The 21,649-nt window shown below is 34.4% G+C and overlaps 1 protein-coding gene across 1 annotated transcript in view; it reads right to left on the bottom strand.

Annotated features, from left to right (window-relative positions):
- The window catches only part of DPYD (dihydropyrimidine dehydrogenase), a 773,365-nt gene that overhangs the window by 303,265 nt on the left and 448,451 nt on the right, over positions 1 to 21,649 (bottom strand). The window contains exon 14 of the mRNA XM_070592141.1: positions 19,185 to 19,349. Within this exon, the coding sequence (XP_070448242.1) occupies positions 19,185 to 19,349 (165 nt within the window). The remainder of the gene's footprint in view (positions 1 to 19,184; positions 19,350 to 21,649) is intronic.

The following is a 21,649-nucleotide window of genomic DNA, read 5'->3' as shown; positions in this document are numbered from 1 at the left end:
TTCTTGCCCAATGAAGCAAGAAGAAAAAAAATCTCTCTGAAAATGTACCTCTGTCTCAAAATTTTTTTTCCAGAAATAGATATTAAATCCTGCCCCTTTGCCCACTCAGCCAATAGTCAAAGAACCACAGAATATAAAAATTCTCAGTAATTTTCTATGTTGCTCCCATCAAACCATTTTATTACATATGACTAAAATGGAGTAGGAAATAGAAAATACTATGTATTCACCTCTGGAATGATCTCATATATTTTCTGAGCATGAGATCCCACTGGTTTCTCTTATGTGCAATTCAAAGATGCCTAAAAAAAATGACTAAATATTTATGGTTCAGTTAAAATGTAAAAGCTTTTTCTTCTACTATTGAATACCCGCTGCCACAAATACTACTGCAATGTAAGTTATATGGTACAAAAGTGATTTGTCAGTCTCAGTGAGAGATCCATTTAATCAAATCATTGTCAGAAGCCTAGTGTCTTTAGGGCAGTGACAGCATCGTCCAACCTCTTTGTTTATGGATGAGGCTGTGACTTGCCCAAGTTCATAGAGTTGGCAATAGAGCTGTGAAAGACTGTAGTTTCCCCCCAGACTTTGATCTAGCCTTTACTCCCTTACACTCCATGACTTTTCCCCTTCGCCATCCTCCCCACCCCTTCTGCCAAATTGCAGGCTTCCTAATCTAGCAATTAGTTGCTTGAAATTATTTTGGAAAGAAAAACAGTTCTTCAAATTCTAAACATGAAAAAGAAAAAATTCAAAACGGTAATAGTCAATAAATATTTATGTGAATGATTACAATGTGCCAAGCACTATAGAACAAAATTACTAAGATGACAGCAGTAGAGAGAGGAAGGCGTAGGTTTTGTTCAGATAGGGAAGTTTCAGAGTTTGAACTCATTACTTAGAATAACAAGGGGATCATGCCAGCAGGCAGCTAAAACTGAGAAATCCAATCCACCAGCCAAGAAACCACAACTAAAAGCAATACAACAAAATCTACCTGAGGTCTTTAAAAAAATAACTTGATAACATCTCTTACACAGATATATGATTCATATAATTTGAAAATGAACATGGTATTCAAAATCCAGCAAGTCCTTAAATTTTTTTGAGTGTGTGTAGGTTTTTTAAGTTTTTAAGTTTGCCCACGTGATTACCAGTACGGAAGGTTATTTTCGTTTGGTTATAATTAAACTGCAGTATTAATCTGCAATTAAATTGGAATTATAAAATGGCTTATTTTGTTAACAGAATATTGGGTAAATAAGGTATTAAAATCTTTTTTTTTTTTCTTTTTAGGGATTGGCACCTGGGCTAACAACTGTTGCCAATCTTTTGTTTTTTTTTTTCTGCTTTATTTCCCAACCCCCCCGGTACATAGCTGTATATCTTAGTTGCAGGTCCTTCTAGTTATGGGTAAAATTTTTAAAGCAGCACATTTTACAAGGATGCAAATGACATCAAAATATCAGCTCCGGAAAATTTAAGAGCTTAAGTAGTAAAATAGCGAGCATTTTTAGAAGCAGACATTAGATATAAATTTGGATTTTGCTAGATTTAATACAAATTATTATGCAGCCTTTCTAACTGCACAGAGAAAAGTTAAATGTTTAGCTCAAGCTGTCAGTGTAACATGATACACACGTTGGTGAATTTGAGTTAATGAAGACAATACAATTGTACTATGTGTTTGATTAGGAAGACTGGTATTTTATAACTTGCTTTATTTCTCATAATTTGATTTTATATTTTACCTAATCAACTTCTTAAATATGCTTCCTAATTTTTAGCAAATCAAGAATATATTGGTAAAAATATTTTTATATAAGAAATAATTTAGCATAAATTTGTCTGCCTTAATCCTAAATAGAATGTAATATCTATCATAGTGATCTGTCATTTCTTTCTTTTTCTTTTTGTCTTTTCTTCTTCTTCTCTTTTTTTTTTGCTTTTTGGGTTTTGGGTCAGGAAGTATGATGAGGCAGACAGTGTGATAGGTAACTGTGTTGTATTGGAGACGGAAAAGCTTAGAGTTCAATTTCTGGCTTTGCCACTTTCTAGCACTTTTATCTTGGGTAAGCTAATTTTTAGTGTTTACGATGAGTTTCCACATTTACAAAGTGAGGACAATAATAACTCATGCTTAAAACTGTGATGAGTATTAGTGATAAAGTATGTCTATTACTCAACATCGCAACTGGTACAATAACGGGTAGCTATTTCTAACGAATTTAGTCATCATTAATTATGATACTCTGACTAATAGATATTGGCAACATATAATTCTAAAGGCTGTGCACTGGGGCTTTAAAACTATTCTCTTTGGTGTACTTCATTTGGTGGGGGGGGAGGGGAGGTTAGCAATAACCAAAAGATATATTTAGGAAAAGAGGCATGGTGTGGACATAATAAATGTGGACAAACAACGTTAGTTTGCACAACTTTGGGACCAATATCTCTAAACTTCATTTTTTTTTCTTAGTAAACAAATATTGAACCAGATGATGCTTGATAATTAGTGATTCAATGATTCTCTGGCATTCAAGGACTCTATGATTAGTTATGTTTATTAGGAATGCTAAATAATGGCAACTCCAATTTGTCCTACTATCATCAGATTTCCCTCTAAGATTAGGAGGCTGTCCTAGTGATGACTGGGAGTAAATATTAATATAAATCAGAAAGTGTATGAAAGAAGTTCCTTCGTTAGAACTATGAGAATAAAATAATACCCTCTGAGAATTCTAGTGTGTGACTTGATATATCCTACGTAATTAGTCACTGATAAACTTTGACAGATTTGGTCATCTGTTTCTTAGACTCAGCCAGCATTGGCCTAGGGAACATGGATTTTAAATATGAATAATAATTAAAACAAAGCATTCTGACAGTTTCCTTAAAAAAAAAAAACTTTTACGGCATGTGTCCTTTATTTATATGTCTGATCTTTTATAAATTATTGAAAATTTTAAGAAATGTCTACTTTCACATGAAATTTAATAAAATGTTATAATGTAAATGAAAGAGAAGCAGCTGAACTGGGCTGGGCATGGAGCTTAGCCCTAGGAATACTAAGGGACCACTGTCTAGAGGGAACAGAGATCTATATGCAAATAATTACAGGATAGAGTGATATATGCATTGATAGAAGGATGATTATCCTTCCCCCATATGCAGTTCCTCATATAAAAATTCTAGTTTATAGCCATACACCTTTCTGTACCTGTAAAAATTGTCTATATGTGAATCAATCTTTTTGAGAATGTAGAAAAAGTGGAGCCTGGGGGTTTAGAGAGAAAAAAGGAAGAGAAATAATATATAGCAGAAAAGGCGTACGAGTTTTTTGCCAGATAACCTTAAGAGAGACGATACAAAACAAGGCCTTAGAACTGACCCCTAGAAAAATTCATTTATTCATTTTTAGTAAGAAATACTAATTGTGTCCTACTATGCAGTAGCTATTGTTCTAAGGGGTTGAGATTCAGAGGTAAATGAGAAAAAATTTAAAAAGGTCTCTTCCTTATGAAAAACACTCTAGAGAAGAAATAAGTTTCATGAGATAAGAGACTGTTTGCCTAGTTCAATACTACGTTCTAAAATAGTGTCTGGTACTTAGTATATAAATATTGGTAGAATAAAATTAAAATAAAGGAACAGTTTTGAGAATAATGAGTACTAATGGGCTTGGGTTAGGGGACTGCTTTCCACATGATGGTCAAGGAAGGTCATTATAAGACAGTATCATTTGAATCAATAACTTATGCCTGAATCTCTCTCTTATTCTAAGATTCAATTACATGAATGTTAGAGCACTTGATATTGTCCCCCAGATCTCAGACACTGTGCCATGTTTGTCTCTGATTTTTCAGTTTAGGTAATTTCTATTAATCTGTCTTCAACTTCACTGATTCTTCCCTCTGCTCTGCCCAGTCTCTCTCAAACATATCCAATGAATCTTCATTTATTTCCACTTGGGTCTTTTTAATATTGTATAACCTCTGATAAAATTCCACATCTTTTCATGAATGTTTTTCCATTGGATCTTTTTTATTTTTACATTTATCATGATAATTTTAAAGTCTCTCTCTGTTAATTCCAATTCTATCTCTGCATCTGCTTCTACAGATAACTCTCAAGAAAACTCTCTTGAGCCTACGTCACATTTTTCTCTTATGTCTTATAATTTAGATTATATGCCAGATGGAACAGTGGAGACTTACATCAGAAATAATTATCCCCAGAAAAGGGTGCACCCCTTCTATGATCAGGCTGCTAATGTTGGAGACTGAGTTGATCAAATCTGTAGTTAAGCTGAATCCGGGCTTTGTTGTGGCTTTACTTAGAATCAGCTCTCCACTGGCTTCCAATGTCTCGTGGGTTGGACTGGAACTTTCTCTTCAGCAGGACTTGGGAACTGAGCCCCAGAAAATCTCCAGGGACTCTTTTATTATGACTATTCCAGGTACCAATTTTCCAAACCATAAGATATCTCCTGCTGCTTTAGAGACCAGCTGCTAACTTTTGATGCCTCTATTCCCACGCTGGCTTTCTGTGCTTTAGATATCTTTCTACTGAGCTTCCCTTCTTCAAGCCCTCAAGAGAGCCACTGCAGTACAAGTGGTGAAGGCCTGGAAAGCCTTGGAGGGGTTTCTCTCAGGCTTTTTCTCCACCCCTGCCTTCAGCCAGGCCCTGCCTGGTAACTGCAGAAGGTCCTGCTTGCCTTAGAGGGGATCTCTCTCAGCTATGCTGCCTTGGTCTCAATCCCGTAGGCAACTCAATGAAATAACATGGGAAAGAGTTGGTTGCTGAAGGCTGACAAGACCTCTGCCTGGGCTCCCTGGGATTCTCACCCATCACACCACTCCAAACACAGGCATTAAAGGTTCTTTAAAACTTTACTGGTTTCTCAGTGTTGATTTCCTTCTCCTCTCACCAATCCTCCAGGGAGCAAAGCAGTGAGCAGTCTCTTCTCTCCTAAAAAAGAGCTTACCACTTTCTGGGATTTAGTTCATTTGATTTATTTGCATTCTCAGATCTCTGACAGGTTTTCAAAAACCTGATTTTGCAGGTTATTTGACTTGTTCTGCTTGTTAGGGTGGGAGTGGTAATCGCTTCTGATTTTCTAGATCCTAACTAGAAGCAGAAGTCCTGCTTGAACTTCAAAGTGATATCTAACCATATTGTATTTATCCTGGCTGCTTGAGTTTGAATTGGGAAGGTCTTGAAAGGTGTTAAGCAGAGATAAGGCAACAACTGAATCATAAAACATGTCACAAAACCCTGGAGTTGAAGACTATATACAAAGGCATATAAAATCTAAAGTATCTGATGTGTAATTATAGTCTGGGTAACAACAGTAATTATTATTATATGGTGTTATATGTTGTTGTTCACATTGATTTCCATACTGTTTTCATCAATTCACTTAAAAATTTATTGCACAGATGGCTTTTCCAGCCTGTAAATGTGTTCATTTCCTATATTAAGACACACACCCCCTACCTTGTAACCCAAGAGCCATAACTACAATTATAATTTAAACTAAATTGGACAGAAAACAGTCACTGATCATTTTAATATTGGAGGTTTTAAAGGACACATTATGAAAAAATTAAAATGCAAAATGCAGCAGAAAGTTAAATTAAATTATTTATTATGGAAAGATTAGTCAATCTCATTACTTCCCTAAATTTTGCATGAATAAAATATTACAGAAAATTTCCTTTTGGGTGATCAGTGTATAGACCAGAAACTACCCAAAGAAGCTGTATTAATGAAGTTAACTCATTCCTTACTAATGTTCTAGGCATTTTAACAATACGCAAAGTGAAATATCCACCTCAAAAATGACTTTAATGATAAGTTATTTCTTTGCCTCATGTACACAATGGATAATTAGTTCAGGAAAAAAATCTCAAAGGGAGAAAAAATAGCCAACTGTGAAATTCACAAATACTTTCGTTGGATTGGGTACAAATGCTATTCAGGCCAATACCGGGGATGCATAAATTCTTTCTATCCTATTTACAATCCAGTCTTGATTAGTTAGAGCTCATTTTCCAGTTTGTGAATTATCTAGGTCTTGATTCTTCTCTTCCCTCTGGCTGATTACCTTTCCCATTTCTCTGCTCATTAGCACCTCCACCAGAAGGGGAAGAAAATCCAAATGAAAAGAAAAAGTGAACCATATATGGATTTTTATAAAACTCTGATACTTGATTTTTTAAAAATAATGATTTTTATACTGTGAGTGTGTGTACATCAGATGTTCTATTATCAGTCTGAAATTCTACCATTCACAGTTTAAGAAATATCCTTGGGAAATTACTCACCTTCATTTGGATATCAGATTCTTATCATGAAATGGGGTGATATTCACCTCTTCCTTACAAGGTTATGGGGAGATCAACTCAGAGACATATAAATTTGTTTACTGTACATGGGTATACAAAATTAATAAATTGTTATGTTTTGAATTCGTAAAAGCCTTTGTTAATTCTTGCTTTTTTTACTTTCCTTAAGATTCCAAGTTTGCCTTGGGAAAAGGTTCATTGCCAAAAGATATCTGTTTTTTTCTTTTCTTCTTTTTTTTCATGTTCCCTTTTCTCTCTAACATGGTTATGAAATGCACTCTTGGTAGAAAAGTAGAAGAGTAGAAGAGAAGGGTTACAATCAATTAGATCATATTTGCGGGTCACAGATATAGCCTTAAATTCCACTTAAACTGAATCAATTACCCAACCATAAATAATGGTTAAAAAATGAAAACACTTATTAAAGTACAACATACAAACCTTTAAAACAGTACCGTTATGTATTTATTGTTTAAAAAACTATCTTAAAGAATAAAGAGAAGGCTTTAAGTAAATGTCTTAGAAGACCTAAAGGAAAAATGTGAAGTTAGTTTCTTATGAAAAATAAATCTCTAGAATATTCCTTGTAGGGTACCATGTAAAAGAATAAAATGTCTAGAGGCAATAAAAGAAGCTGGGGGAGAAAAGGTTGTTGTTATCAGTAAACCAAAAAAAAAAAAAGGAAACTAGGATAAGGAGTTTGTAACAAAGTTAATTCAACACATATAATTGTAGTGCCTTACGTTAAATAACAACCTCCACATTGCCACCTACTTTTAAACCTCTCATAAAACAGTGGTGCTTTTTTCTAAGATTGTTTTTAAATTAGCAGATTTAACAGCCCTTCAAGATAAAAAAAAAAAAAAAAAAGATCCATTCCAGGGATTTACGGGGGGAAGAGTAGGAGGTTTTACTTTTTCTCTCCTGGTTTTCCTAATACTTTAAGAAAAGGATGCATTAGAGTTGCTGCGTTCTCCACAAAAACAGAACACTAACTGACATGAGATATTACCAAATTGGTATTAAGTAAGCGAATCCACTGAACAAACCTCTTTAGCTTTGACTGTGGACTTTGTTTTCATTTCATGACATGGTCTGGTTATGTAGCAAACATATGCAATTTATAAATTGCTTCCATTGCCACTCTCATGAACTAGTTTATACCAAGAAAGAGTGTAAATTCGATGCCATCCCCAGGGTCTCTTTCAACAAGGTTCAGTGTGTTCGAGGCTACACTTCCAAACTGAGGAGACGATATTGTTGCCCAAAAGGCAGCCTGACAAATTACAAAGTGAAGGGGAATTTGAGAAAAAGTACGAGGTAGGCAGTTAATGGTTGTATAATGTGACTACTTAAAAAGGTTTGATGGATTTTCTTAAGATTTTTCCATTACTGAATGACATGAACCACTAGCATTTTAATCTCCCACAAAGCAGAAGTTTAAAAATCCACCCAGCATTTCTTTTTTTCTTAATCCTGCATAAGATCACTTTTAACCTCATGTTAATTCCTATGACTCAGCATTAAAGTAAATGTGATCAAAATACTAGATAATTTCATGGAGGGTAATAATCGACCGGTGGTTTGGGCGTTAGGGTAGAGATTGAAGAGTGACAAGGATTCAGCCTTCAACCCAACCTGGAATTAATTTCCAGGACACATCCCATGAAAAGTGCTGTTATAATTTTAAATTGAACCTATTTTTTAAAACAGATTTATTGAAGTATAAGACTCTATATGCTATATATTATATAAAGTATAACATACAATAAATTGCACATATTTAAAGCATATAATTTTATGAGTTTTGACATGTGTATGTACTTTGAAACCATCATCACAATCAAGATAACGAACATGTCTATAATGCCCCAAAATTTCCTTATGAATATAATTCCTCCCTCCCACTCCTCTCTTGTCTATGAGGCAACCATTAATCTACTTTCTGTCACTATAGACTAGTTAACATTTTCTATAATTTTATCTTAAAATATGTACTCAGTTTTGGTCTGGCTTCTTTTAGTCAGCATAAATATTTTAAGATTAATCCATGGTGTTGTGTTATGTATCAATAGTTCATTCTTTTTATTGTTGAGTAGTATTTCATTGTATACATACACCGCCATTTGTTGACCCATTCAGCTTTGATGGACATTTGTGCTGTTCATAGTTTTTTGGTATTACAAACAAAACTGCTGTGAACAGTCCCGTACAAGTCTTTGTATGGATATATTTTGGTTTTCTTGGTTAAGTATCTAAAAGGTAGAATATCTGGGTCATATGGTGTATGTTTAACTTTTTAAGAAACTATCAAACTATTTTCAAACGTGGTTTTATGATCAGTAAAGTATGAGAGTTCCTGTAGCTCCATATCCTTGCTAACATTTGGTAAGCTCAGTCTTTTAAATTTAGGCATTCTAACAGGTGTATATGGCAGTGTGGTTTTAATTTGCATTTCTGTAATAACTAATGATGTCAAGCACATTTTCACATATTTATTTATCATTCATAATCTTTGGTGAAGTGTCTGTTCAGTTTTTTTGCTCAAAGTGGAAAGGGTTGTTTGCTTTCTTATTACTGGGTTTAAAAGTTTTTAAAATATTCTGGATACAAGTCCTTTATCAGATACATGATTTGCAAATATTTTCTCCTAGTCTGTGGTTTGTATTTTCATTTTCTTAATAATGGGTTTGAAGAGTAAAAGATTTTAATTTGGATGAAATCACATTTATCATTTTTTTCTTTCAAAGACTGTGCTTTTGGTAAGTATCTAATAAATATTTGGCTAACCTAAGGTCACAAGGACTTTCTCCTATGTTTCTTTAAGAAGTTTTACAGTTTTAGTTTTACAGTTTTAGGTTTTCATTTAGGTCTATAACTATTTTTGAGTTGATTTTTATATATCATGTCAGATATGAGCCAACATTGACTTCTTTTGCATGTGGATACCCAATTTTATAGCATCATTGGTTGAAAAAACTGTATTTTGTCCACTGACCTTCCTTTTTTGCATCTTTGTCAAAAAATCAGTTGTTCATACAACTAATTTGTAGGTTGTTTTCTGAACTTGTTATTCTGCTCCATTAATCTAATTGTCTTTCTATCTTTATGGCAATATCACACTACCCTGATTACTTTAGTTTTAAAATAACTTTTGAAATCAGAAAGTTTTAGGTTTCCAACTTGATTCTTCTTAAATTGTTTTGGCTACTTAAGTCCTTTGCACTTCCATATGAATTACAGAATCAACTTGTGAAATTCTACAAAAAACAGTGGGTTAATATTTTGGTTGGGATTGCACTTTATTTTTAGATCAATATGGGGATACTTGACATCTTAACAACAGCGAGTCTTCTGATCACTGAAAATGGTATAGCCTCCAATTTATTTGGGTCTTCTTTAATTTCTATCAGTGATATACTGTAGCTTTCAAAGTTCATATCTCTCACATCTTTTATCAGATTTACCCTTATTCCATGTTTTTGCACCTAGTGATATCCTGATATATTTATTTCAGTTTCCATTTGTCTGTTGCTAGTTTATAAAAAGTACACATGATTTTTATAAGCTGATCTTGTATCAAAACACAAAATACATTCAAAATACATTCTAATTATTTTTATGATTTCTTCTTTCATCCAAGAGTTATCTAGATGTATTATTTATTTCCTAAATTTTCCGAATATATTCCTATTGCTGATTACTAATTTAATTCTGTTTGGGTCACAATATGTACCTTGGACAATCTGAATTCTTTAAAATTATCAAGACTTCTTTTGTGGCCCAGAATATGGCCTATTTTAGCAAATGTTACATACCTGAAAAGACTGTGTATTCTGTTGCCATTGGAGGCATGTCCTCCAAATGCCAATTAGATAAGTTGATAGCATTTTTCAAATCTCCAATAGCCTCATTCTATTGGTTTATTAATTATTGATGGGCAGATATGGATATCTTCAACAATAACTGTTAAGTTTCTTGATTGCACCTTGCAGTTGTATCAGTTTTTGCTTCATTTGTCTTGAAGCTCTAAGTGCATAAATATTTAGGATCAATATCACCTCTGGAAGAACTGACCACTTCATCATTATAAAATGATCTTTTTTGTCCCTGGTAATATTGTTTGCTTTGATAACTACTTTGTCTGCTATTAATACAATGAGGTTTCATATGATTAGAGTTAACATGGTATATCTTTTCTCATTGTGTCAATTTTCTCCTATTTGTGTCTCTATATGTAAAATTGTGTTTCTTGTAAGCTGCATACAGTTGAGACTTACTTTTTCAATATAATCTGAAAATCTCTGCCTTTCAATTGGGTTCTTTAGATCATTTACATTTAATGTAATTATTGGTATGGTTAGGTTTAATTCTATCAACTTACTATATGTTTCTATTTGTTTTATCTCTTTTTTACTCCCTTTTTCTTTTTTTCTGCCTTCTTTTGGCTTGAGTACTTTGTATGATTCTATTTTATATCTTTATTGTTGACTTTTTTAGCTATAACTGTTGAATTATTTTAGTGTTTTTTTTTTTTTTTAGCGCTTAGAATATACATCTTTAAGTTATCACAGTCTACCTTCAAGTGATATAAAACTTTATGTAAGGAGTTAGAAGCCTTCTGTAGTATATTTCCATTTCTTCCTCACAACTTTTGTACTATTGTTGCCGCGCACTTTACCTTTATGTATGTTATAAACTCCTATGCTATCTTATATTATTTTATTTAAAAAAGTTAAACAATATGATGCGTGGTGGCACAGTGGTTAAGTGTGCATGTTCCACGTTCAGTGGCCTGGGGTTCACCGGTTCAGATCCCGGGTGTGGACATGGCACTGCTTGGCACGCCATGCTGTGGTAGATATCCCACATATAAAGTAGAGGAAGATGGGCACGGATGTTAGCTCAGGGCCAGCCTTCCTCAGCAAAAAGAGGAGGATTGGCAGCAGTTAGCTCAGGGCTAATCTTCCTCAAAAAACAAAAAAAGAAAGAAAAAAATCATATATTTACCCATGTAGTTACAAATTCTGGTGGTCTTCATTCCTTTGTGTAGATCTGTATTTTAACTTGTCATCATTTTCCTTCTGTCTAAAATATTTTCTTTTAACATTTCCTGTGTTGCAGATCTCCTGGTGATGAATTCTTTCAGTCTTCTTGTGTTTGAAAAAGTATTTTTGAAAGATATGTTGATGAATTTTGAAATCTAGGTTAACAGTTGTTTTTTTTCTTTCAGCACTTTAAAGATATTGTCTTCTAGCTTGCATTGTTTCTGGCACTAAATCACAGCAGTAACCCTTATTTTTGTTCCTCTGTATGGAACATGCTTTTTGTCTCTGGCTGCTTTTAAGATTTTCTCTTTATCACTGGTTTGATTAATTTGATTATGATGTACTACCTTGGTGTAATTTACTTCATGTTTCTTATGATTGGAGCTCATCAAGTTTCTTGTTTTGTGTGTGGGGTGGGATGGGGTGGAGTGGGTAGGCTTGTAGTCTTAAGCAAAACTGGAAAAATTTGGGCCATTATTTCTTCAAAATTTTGGGAATTTCAGTACATCTTAGGCAACTTGAAGTTGTCCCCAGCTCATGAATTTTAAGTTTACTTTATTTTCTCTCTCTCTGTGCATTTCACTTTGGATAGTTTCTATTGCTATATCTTCAAGTTTACTACTCATTTCTTCCACAGTGCCTAGTATGTTATTAATAACTTCCAGTGTATTTTTCATCTCATTCATTGTAACTTTCATGTCTGGAAGTTTGATTTAGGTCTTTTATCTAACTTACATGTCTTAACTTAGCTTTTTGAACACAGAGATTACGATTATAATAAAAGTTTTAATGTACTTGACTGCTAATTCTAACATTGCATCAGTTTTGGCACAGTTTCAATTGATTGATTTTCCTCTTATTTTGGGTTATATTTTCCTATTTCTTTACATACTGAATAATTTTTATTTGGATGCCAGATACTGTAAATTCTATCTTGTTTTGTACTAGATATTTTTATATTCCTATAAATATTCTTGAGCTTTATTGTGAGTTGCAGTTAAGTTACTTGGAAACATTTTGATCCTTTCAGGTCTGGCTTTTAAGGTTTGTTGGGCATGACCAAAGCAGCACTCTGCCTGGCTAATGAATCATAGGGTTTTCCAGTCTGGCTGGCAGGAAGAGTCACTATTCCCAGATCTATGTAACAACTAAGTATTAGTCCCTCTAATCCATTCAGAAAGTTCTTTCTGCAGTCTCTCATAATTTACTCACATGCATGAGCTTATCTGTTCTCTTCTGAATATTCAAGAGGGACTCTCTTCAGCTCTCTGGAGTTCTCCCTGTATGCAGCTCTCTGCTTTCAGGTGCTCTATCTTGTGAATTTTAGCCACTTTGGTCTCTCTGGACTCTCAGCTCTATCTCTTCAACTTAGGGAGGTCTCTGGTTTCTGCTCTCTGTAATGTGGCCTGGAAACATTCTGGGGCAATGGAAGAGCTCCTCTCCTTTGTTTGCCATCTCTCAGTGACCACTGTCCTTATTGACTTTTGATGTTCTAGGTTTTAAAAACTCTTGTTGCATAGATTTTTTTTAAGTTTTCTGATGTTCCTGCTTCAGTTGGGAGGGTAAATCAGGCCCCCTTTGCTCCATCTAGGTTGCAGCTAATGTTTTCCTTTAAATAAAGGAACTAGGCATATCCTATCTTGAGAAAACATTTGGCTACATGGAGCCAGAAACCAATTACAGAACTATGAGCTATATTATATATTCTGATTAATTTTGGCTGCTCTTGTTTTGTGGAATTAAACATATTTTAATTTTTCTTTGCTTCTATGTGGAAACCAAGAAAATAACTGTCACTGTTTAGTCTTGTTTTAATCAGAAGCTGTTAAGTCAAACGAATGAATGATATTAAAGCAAGGAAGTATAATGAATAAAACATTGCACAAGAAATAAGACCTTACATTCTATATGACATATAATGAACTCAAGTTCAAAAGGATCACTAAAGAACACATTTAGTGATTAGTTCTCACCTTTTTACTTGGTAATTATTTCCAAAATAGTGCCTTTTACATGACCTGTTAGTTCACAAACATTTTGAAAATTAATTGGGCAATATACTTTAAGAGTTATAAACATGCTGCTACCTTTGACTTGTCAAGTGTCGCCCTCAGAATATTTTATAAAAACTAATTATTACTTTAAATAGGCATAAAAGTGAAATGCATAAAGGTAATCTATGTAATACAATTTATAGTAGTCAATAATTGCAATATTTCAAACATGTTATATATGACAACATTTAATCTTTACAACAACCTCTCAGAACAGGTATTGTTATCACACATATGAGGAAGTTGAGGCTGAGCCTGTCAGTAAATAGCAAGAGGAGAGGCTGAGATTCAAATCCATTCTGACTCCAGACCCATGCCTTTTGCTCCTAGACTCTAGCAACTCTAGAAAAGTGAAAACAGAGATTTGTTACAATAACTGGGCATGGATGGTTTTACCCCCCACCCACTCTAACTTCTAAAGTGTCCATTGCTGTCATAATTCATTTGTATTTTTACTTTTTGTAGACTAGATGGATCTTTTTAAAAAAATCAATAAAGTAATGTCACCAGAAAATCATCCTGGATTTTAGCAAAGAAGGGAGGTTGGGAAGTATCTCTGTCCTCTAGAATTCATGAACAATATGAGAAAATCACTACTTAAGCTCTGGGGTAAAGAATGGGAGTTTCCTGGGGATGTTCTAGTCTTCTCTTCAATGCCTGATCCAGCAATTTCCTAATTTATTTAAAATAAATCAGCATGGGAACGTGTAGAAATTGACAGAAACGGGGACTTGACAAGCTCAAAAAATTCCAGGGGGAGCAAAGGAGGAGTCCCCTCCAGTGCAGGGTTGCTTCCCTTTCTGAGGTGGAATATCCTCTTTGGGATATGAGATGAGGAGAGCAAACGTGCTGTTTATGCTTTACAAGCTCTGTAAAAAAAAGCAAAAGCAGCAACCCTGTCCTGGTCATTGCTGGCCTGACAACACGTGTATTGTAGTTTATCTGTCACTAAATTTTATTTTTCTAAACAGATTGAGTGAGTAACAAAATCTCCCTATTTCTAATGTGTGGAGCTTAATCATAAACACTCCAAAGCAAAGGAAGCCCACTTCTGCTAAGTCAGCCTCTGTGGTGGCTGTAAGGAGATTGTGCAGCGGTTAAGAGGTGATGACCACCCCCTGAATAAGCAGCAAGCATCCTCCTTGCTTGTGGATGCCAAGATCTGACTCAGTCCCTTGATTCCCTATTTTCAGATACAGAACTTAAGATGGGGCCAGGGAACAGTTCAAACCAAGGTCCACCTTGAGTCACTGACATTGTTTTCTATAGACCGTTACATCCCTGCAAAGCAAAGGGACCTCTGCTGTAAAACGTCCTGTGCTGGCACTAATGATAAAATAATGATTGGCTGATGACAGAACTTCTTTTCTTGCCAAATAAAAAAATTTGTTTTCTTTTTTGAGAGTCTAAAGTTAAGAGAGCTCAATATAATTGGCCCACCTGAGTGAGTGGGCAAGGGAGGATGGGAATAACATATATTCTTAATTCCTCAAATTCTTTAGGGACAGATGGAATACTTGTTGAAGGTGTAATGGAAAGATTTCCACTCCCAGTGACTTCACTTACTAGCTGTGTGACACAGGACAGTTAATGCAAGCTCTTTAAACGTCGGTTTCCTCATCTTTAAAACAGAGAACAAAGTCTCTGCTTCACAGATACATAAGGCCCTTAGTACAGTTCCTGGTACACATCAAAGGCTTCCAGTAAATAGTTCTGATATAGGAGTTTTATAAATATTTAGTGATATATGTCAAGAGTCATGAATGATATTGGTTCTATCAATTACAGCAGAATCAATTGAGGAGCTTTACAAAAAATATACAAGGACATACATACATGTAAACATATATACACACATACTGACAAACACACATAGATATACATATTCATTGTATCCATGCCAGAATTTCTGAAATGACCAAACTAGGATAGGGCCTAACCACAACACTATTTTTGAAGCTCCCCAGGAGATTCTAATATGCAACCATAATTGAGAACCACTGGACAGAGGTTCTTAATCTGAGGTCCATAGAACTCTTGGTAGAATAATGGAAATTCACGCAACCTGGATGGGACAAAATTTAGACCTTTATTTCCACTGAAATTTAGCATCTCCTCATGAATACAACAAACCACAGTAGCACTATCAATACTGTAACCTTGCACCATCAGAAACCACAGAAAATGATCACACAGTTGCTGTAGATATCTCAAGGTGTCACTTAGAGTCACCATTACACCAAAATTGCAGTAGTTATTAGACCTGCCACTAGATCGTATTTTTAGCGACTTACCAAAGAGTAACATATATTACTATGTCACATTTTAAAAAATATTTTGATCATTTGATTTTAATATAATGGGAATCCTTTGTAAACTATATAATTTTATTTTATGCTTTCAAAAACACTCTGTAAAGAGGTTCTTAGGCTTTACCAGGGTGCTAACGACCCTGGCACACACAGGAGGTTAAGAACATTGTATTTAGAGGTGACCGGTGAGGAAAGCACCTTCAGCAATGCTGATGAAGAGTGACTTCTTTGGAGTCATTTTGAACTTACTGTGTGCAATGCTGATTGAGTCTCAGCAACAAACTGAGAAAGGGTTTCAGTAGAAATGTGGTGTATTGTAACAGAAGTATATTTACATATCAATTGTTCTTCTTATTAATTTCTATAACAAAGCCATCACTCTTTTCTATCTTCACCAGCTGATTCACTGCTGAATCTTTATCTTTTGCCTAACTCTTACACTAGCTGCCACAAATGATAGAAAATGTCAGTCTTCGCTTGCTAATTCAGTGCAATCTGACAAAATGCAGCATGTATTTTTTGGTAAAATTTCTTTTCCAAGCCTAAAATATATAATTTCTAAAGCTTTTGCAGTGAGAATGAAAGATTCACTTAAAATTGACTTCTGTAAGCCCTATTAAATAGTATATTTCATAATAAGCATTGCAAAATCTCAGCTTAGGAACAAAATAACTCTTAGCTAGTAATAAATTGTCACTACAATGATCAGTCTGCCAAATTAAATTCACGGATAAATAAAAGAAAACCTTGAAAGCCACTCAGAAGTCTAGTATATGTGTAGGCTTTGGTACAACACTGATAGTTAACAAACAAGCCATTATAGTACATTTCAGGGAGTCTTGATGCCTTTATATTCAAGATATTCTTTCAGCTGTTTCCTCTAGTTCATGGTCAACTGGTGGCTACTTGCTCTGGAAACAGGGATACTAGTTGCTGCTATTAGCTGACCTAGCCACAACCCGCTAGCACAATTTCTTTTTCAGAAAAGTTAGCCCTTGCTTAGAAGCTGCCAGAGTGGTTGAATTATCCAATCCCTGTCATTAAAGGTGGCAGCCATGCACTCGAGAATGATGTGGGAAAACTCCAGTGAGAGTGATAATTAAACCTGGAAAACGAAAGGGTCACCTTCTTTCATTCACCTCATTGGGTTTGGCATCAGAGTAATTCCAAAACAGTGGGGGATACTCTGCTCTCAGCATGGCAATATCTAGGTGCACACACATTATTTCTCTGAGTTCAAATGGGAATGCAATTTTAATTGTATTTAAAATGTTATCTTTGATATGGGGAGTAAAAATGTTAGAAATTAGTTCTAGAAATGCAGGAAAAGAATAATCAGTATAATCTAAATGGTGGAAGAATTATAAACAAGAAAAGAATGCATTGTTTTCACAGGAAAAAAAGCATTATAGGAGAAGAAAATTGTTTCCAGGGAAATTGAAAAGAACATTTAAACGTGTCTCTTCTTTCCACTTGACTGTGGAATCATAAAGCAAAGGTTTTGTCTCAGCTTTCTTGTTACTTACTGCCATTTCTTGGAGGACATTATTATAACATCCTACTCCTGCCCAAGAGAGGGCAGAAAGTATCAGGTAAGCTTAAGACAAACCATTGGTGGGAGTTATTTTCCAGGAAAAGGGCTTTTTTTTTTTAAAGATAAGTTGGCTTATCTAAATACTATTGAACCAATATTTGGGACATTATATTTCATACCATTCTTATGTTGCATTACAAAGTAATACTGAACTTTTAAGGGCCTGAAATGATATTGCAATATAGGCAGGTGCACCACAGAACACTATTATTAGACAGGAGCATGGATGCTAAAAGTGAATTTCAAGTTCAAATTCTGGCTTCACCATATAATAGCTGTGTAATCTTGGGTATTCTATTTCACCTCTGTGTGCCTCAGTTTCCTTATCTGTGAAATGGGGAAAATAATAGTACCTTATAAGGTTGTTGAAAGACTAAATGAGTGTTATTAAAATACAGGAAGCAGTTATAACCCCACCTAGTGCAGAGTGAATATTACATAAGTGCTTATACTTATTACTATTATTATTTTGCATTTTCAGTACCTAGCATAGTACTTAACACTGCAGTCCAAGTTTACAATTATATTAATAACCCTTTTTATGGTTGACCACTTTTTGTCCTTGTCATTCTGAGAAAAGCTTCCCAAAACATGTGGGTCCCTTAAAAAACAAACAGCTCAACTTAATTGTTATTAGAGTTGATTGTATAATGTGAAAATGGAGATGATTGCCACATCAAGCTCAGAAAGTGAAAGATCCCTAATAAGCAGAAGCTACAGATGGGTCTTGATAGTTCCCTTTACATCTGAAGGGTTGACTTGCAGAAGATCAATTATATTCTAAGTGATCATATTTTGATTCAAGGTAAGAGAGAATTTGAAACAATTAGAGCTTTCTAAAACAAACAAACAAAAACTGATGGTCTGGGTAATAGTGTGATGTCTAAAGTCCTTTTGTAAGATTTTCTGATTTATAAGTTTGTAGGTAAATATCCACAAACTTCATTAGATTTTAAAATACTTATTACTAGAATACTTGAAGTGTTCTCATTTGTCTTTGAAGGATTATTGCAGAAAAACCTTTTCTACAACATAAACACACACATTGCCCCAAATCTTAACCCCATTCACTACCAGCTCATTGAGAAAGAGAGAGAGAGACAGAGGAATGTGTGTGTGTGCGTGTATGTGCATGGAGGGTAGGGGTGAGGAGGGGAAGGGGAGAAAGAGAATGAATGAATGACATTAAGGACAACCCCAACCAATTATTGAAGAGAAAATACTATCCATATATAGCATTTATAGGCAACACATAAAATCCACAAAGGAATGAAATATCTTATGTAAGTCTGATTTTACTGTAATATTTATGCACAGTACTTTAAAAGAAAAAAAATGTTTTATAAAAGATAGTTGACTCATTTAGTATAAAGGTTAAAATTATTTGGTAGATTATTTCCCACTGAAAAAATACAAATAAGCTATATAAGAAGATATTCTGCTTCTCCCTCAGGTTTATATTTAAAATGATTTATAGTCTGCAATTTCTTCCTAAGGTCATCACCTTCATAAATACTAGCCACATACAGTGAAAACCAACTCAATAAAATGAGTATTTCATTTCTCTTCCTCCTGCTTATGTAGATACTTCTTCCATCTACATGGCATCCATTTATAACAAAGCCTTACATTGTGTGGATTTTTATGAGTTCTTGAGCTTTTCTTTCTTTTTTATCTTTCTATGCATCAGCAAAGCAACTGGCAGATTCTTTAATAAAATATATTATACACATTAATATTTATAAGCCTATGAATTGGATGTTTAAATAAACATTCACCAACTTACGCCAATTCTTTTGTTTTAGACATTAAATCACACTTACATTGTCTGGAAAGTCAGCCTTTAGTTCAGTGACACTTTGACACCAATATGCAGCCGTTTTTTCACTGATGAGCTCAATATTCAGGAAGGAGCTTTGTCCAGGGCCATACATGGGGCCAGAGGTGATCCCCCGGATGATTCTGGGTGAAACATTTGTCACGATGTCCTGATGAAAGAGTAAAGATATTGGGTCTCCTTTTGACAAAGAAAAACTATGATCTTTAATCATGTTGATCATTACCATATTAAGCATTACTCTATGCATATTTCCATACGACAATAGTTTACGAAGTCCCTTCTCATATTTTTACAGAAGAATTTTTTAAATATATTTTAAATTACAGTTGAACATAAACTACTTCCAAATGAAAGAGTAAAATAAAGTATTTTTTAGCTTTATTTAAATTACATCTTGTAATTATAAGATTAGCATAATGAAAAAATAAAAAGACGTAAATTCACTTACACTGGTTTTGGGCATACACATTTTAATTTGTTTGCAATTAAATAATAAATAAAAACATGATAAGTAAACTGTAAGACTATCATTTCAGTCTATTTAATCTAAGTATCTCCAATGAAATTTTAACTCCAATAAGAGTTAATGTTTGTAAAGAAAAAATATATTTTTTTTCTTAAAAAGTAATTCCAATGTAAATCAGCCAAGGAGTACATATTAGTACAACTGGCTCATCAAACTTTAACACACACTCTAACAGATAATTGGGTCAACTTACCTAGAAGATTCTAACTATAAATTCACATTCAATGAGAACTCACTTTTCCCAAGACTGAAATGAGTATATCAATAACTTCCTGATAACTATAAAGAGTAAACAGTCAAATTAACTTGCTTGTTAAGTGTAATTAACAATCCACAATTACTTCCAAAGCTGTATTAACAAAGAAGAGTAACATTCTTACATTACCGAAAACTAAAAAGAAACAAAGAAGGAAAATGTTTCTTCAGCCAACTTCCAATTAAAATTAATTTTGAGTAAAGGTCATTTAGTTAAGGATTTATCAGAATTAGTCATTTAAGTACCCCTCCTTACCATCTTGTCACTTTTAGTGAGATAACATGAACCCCCATTAGTATATAGCAATTAAGGTCAATTTACATATTTTAATTAAGAACCACCCCATATAAAACAATTAGCGTAATAGGCATACTAACTGGATTTCATAACATTTGGACGTTTTTCCAACTAGATAGACAGGAAACCTTAATTAGCATTAATTAGTGCTGATCTGCATATGTTTGATAAGGCATACCCTTGCCACAAAAGATTATTTATTCCTGAATCTGCCAAATGCTACAGTTGCAGAGGATAAAAGGACTTTTCTTCACATTGCATGTTAATTTCTGGTAATTTACATTCACTTTTACATTCGAATTAGTATATTATAAAATAAATGGTATAAATGTTACAATAAGCCTCCTTAAATATGTACATTTTTACTTATAGGAATCCTGCCAGTTAATGTTTTACTAATTAAGCCATTCCACTTCTATTGTAATTGTGGGCAACACCACCAGCCTTACTTTGATTTGCTATTCTGAAACCATGTTACACAATCTTAATGGATAAAATAACAAGTAGAGTCACTCCAGGAAGCTTAAGCCTAGTGGGTCAAATTTCTAACTTGGCAAATGCTTAAAAGTACGCTCTGCATCCCTGCAGGTGGCTTCTGCACAGCTCACCTAGTAGGTACTCTCGTGCTACCGTGGTCTGATAAGTCAATTCTAGAAATGCTTCATTCAAATGAGGCTGGTTTTCCTCTATGTTCCAATTTTTAAGAGCCATACTTTCAAGCCTTGAGGGCCTCCTTTCCTTTGCTATACTCCCTACTCTAAATGCTCTCCATCTAAATAAGTCCAATCTAGGCCACAGGCTGTGCCCTGTACAGGAAAACATGGTCAAGCAAGTGAACAGAGTACATATTCAGTTCACCAAGGCACATGTCCTCCCACTGGGTAGTTCCACAAAGAAAGGGGTACCTATTTTAGATGACCATTCTGTAATTTATATTGGCCTGGAAGCAACACTTTCTGCTTATGCAAAAAAACTGATTCATGTACTACCAGTGCCCCTGCGCCAGCCCATTCTTCAGGTCTTAGCTGACACTTCAGTCTCTTTGGGAAGCCTCTCTGATCTCTCCAACACCAAGTCTTAATAAGATGCTATGACTTATGCCACCATTGCAATATATACCTTGCCCAACTAGCAAGCTTAATACTCTGTATGCTGATTGTCTATATTCTGGTCTGAACCTTCCACTAGAGTGCAAGCTTTGGAAAGGAAGAAACTATATCTTATTTACTACTACATGCCCAGCTGGCCTGGCCTTTAGTAGGTGCTCTAATAATGTTTCTTAAAGGGGTCTAGACTAAAACCCTAGGCACTAGAATAGGTCTTGTCCTGAGGTTTGGGACTATAAAGTATTTATTGCTGGCCTCTTTCT

Source organism: Equus przewalskii, chromosome 24 (genome assembly GCF_037783145.1).
Source record: "Equus przewalskii isolate Varuska chromosome 24, EquPr2, whole genome shotgun sequence".
In the NCBI taxonomy this organism is placed as follows: domain Eukaryota; kingdom Metazoa; phylum Chordata; class Mammalia; order Perissodactyla; family Equidae; genus Equus; species Equus przewalskii.
The sequence above is the reverse complement of the archived record's forward strand: the minus strand, read 5'-3'. Positions and strand labels throughout refer to the sequence as shown.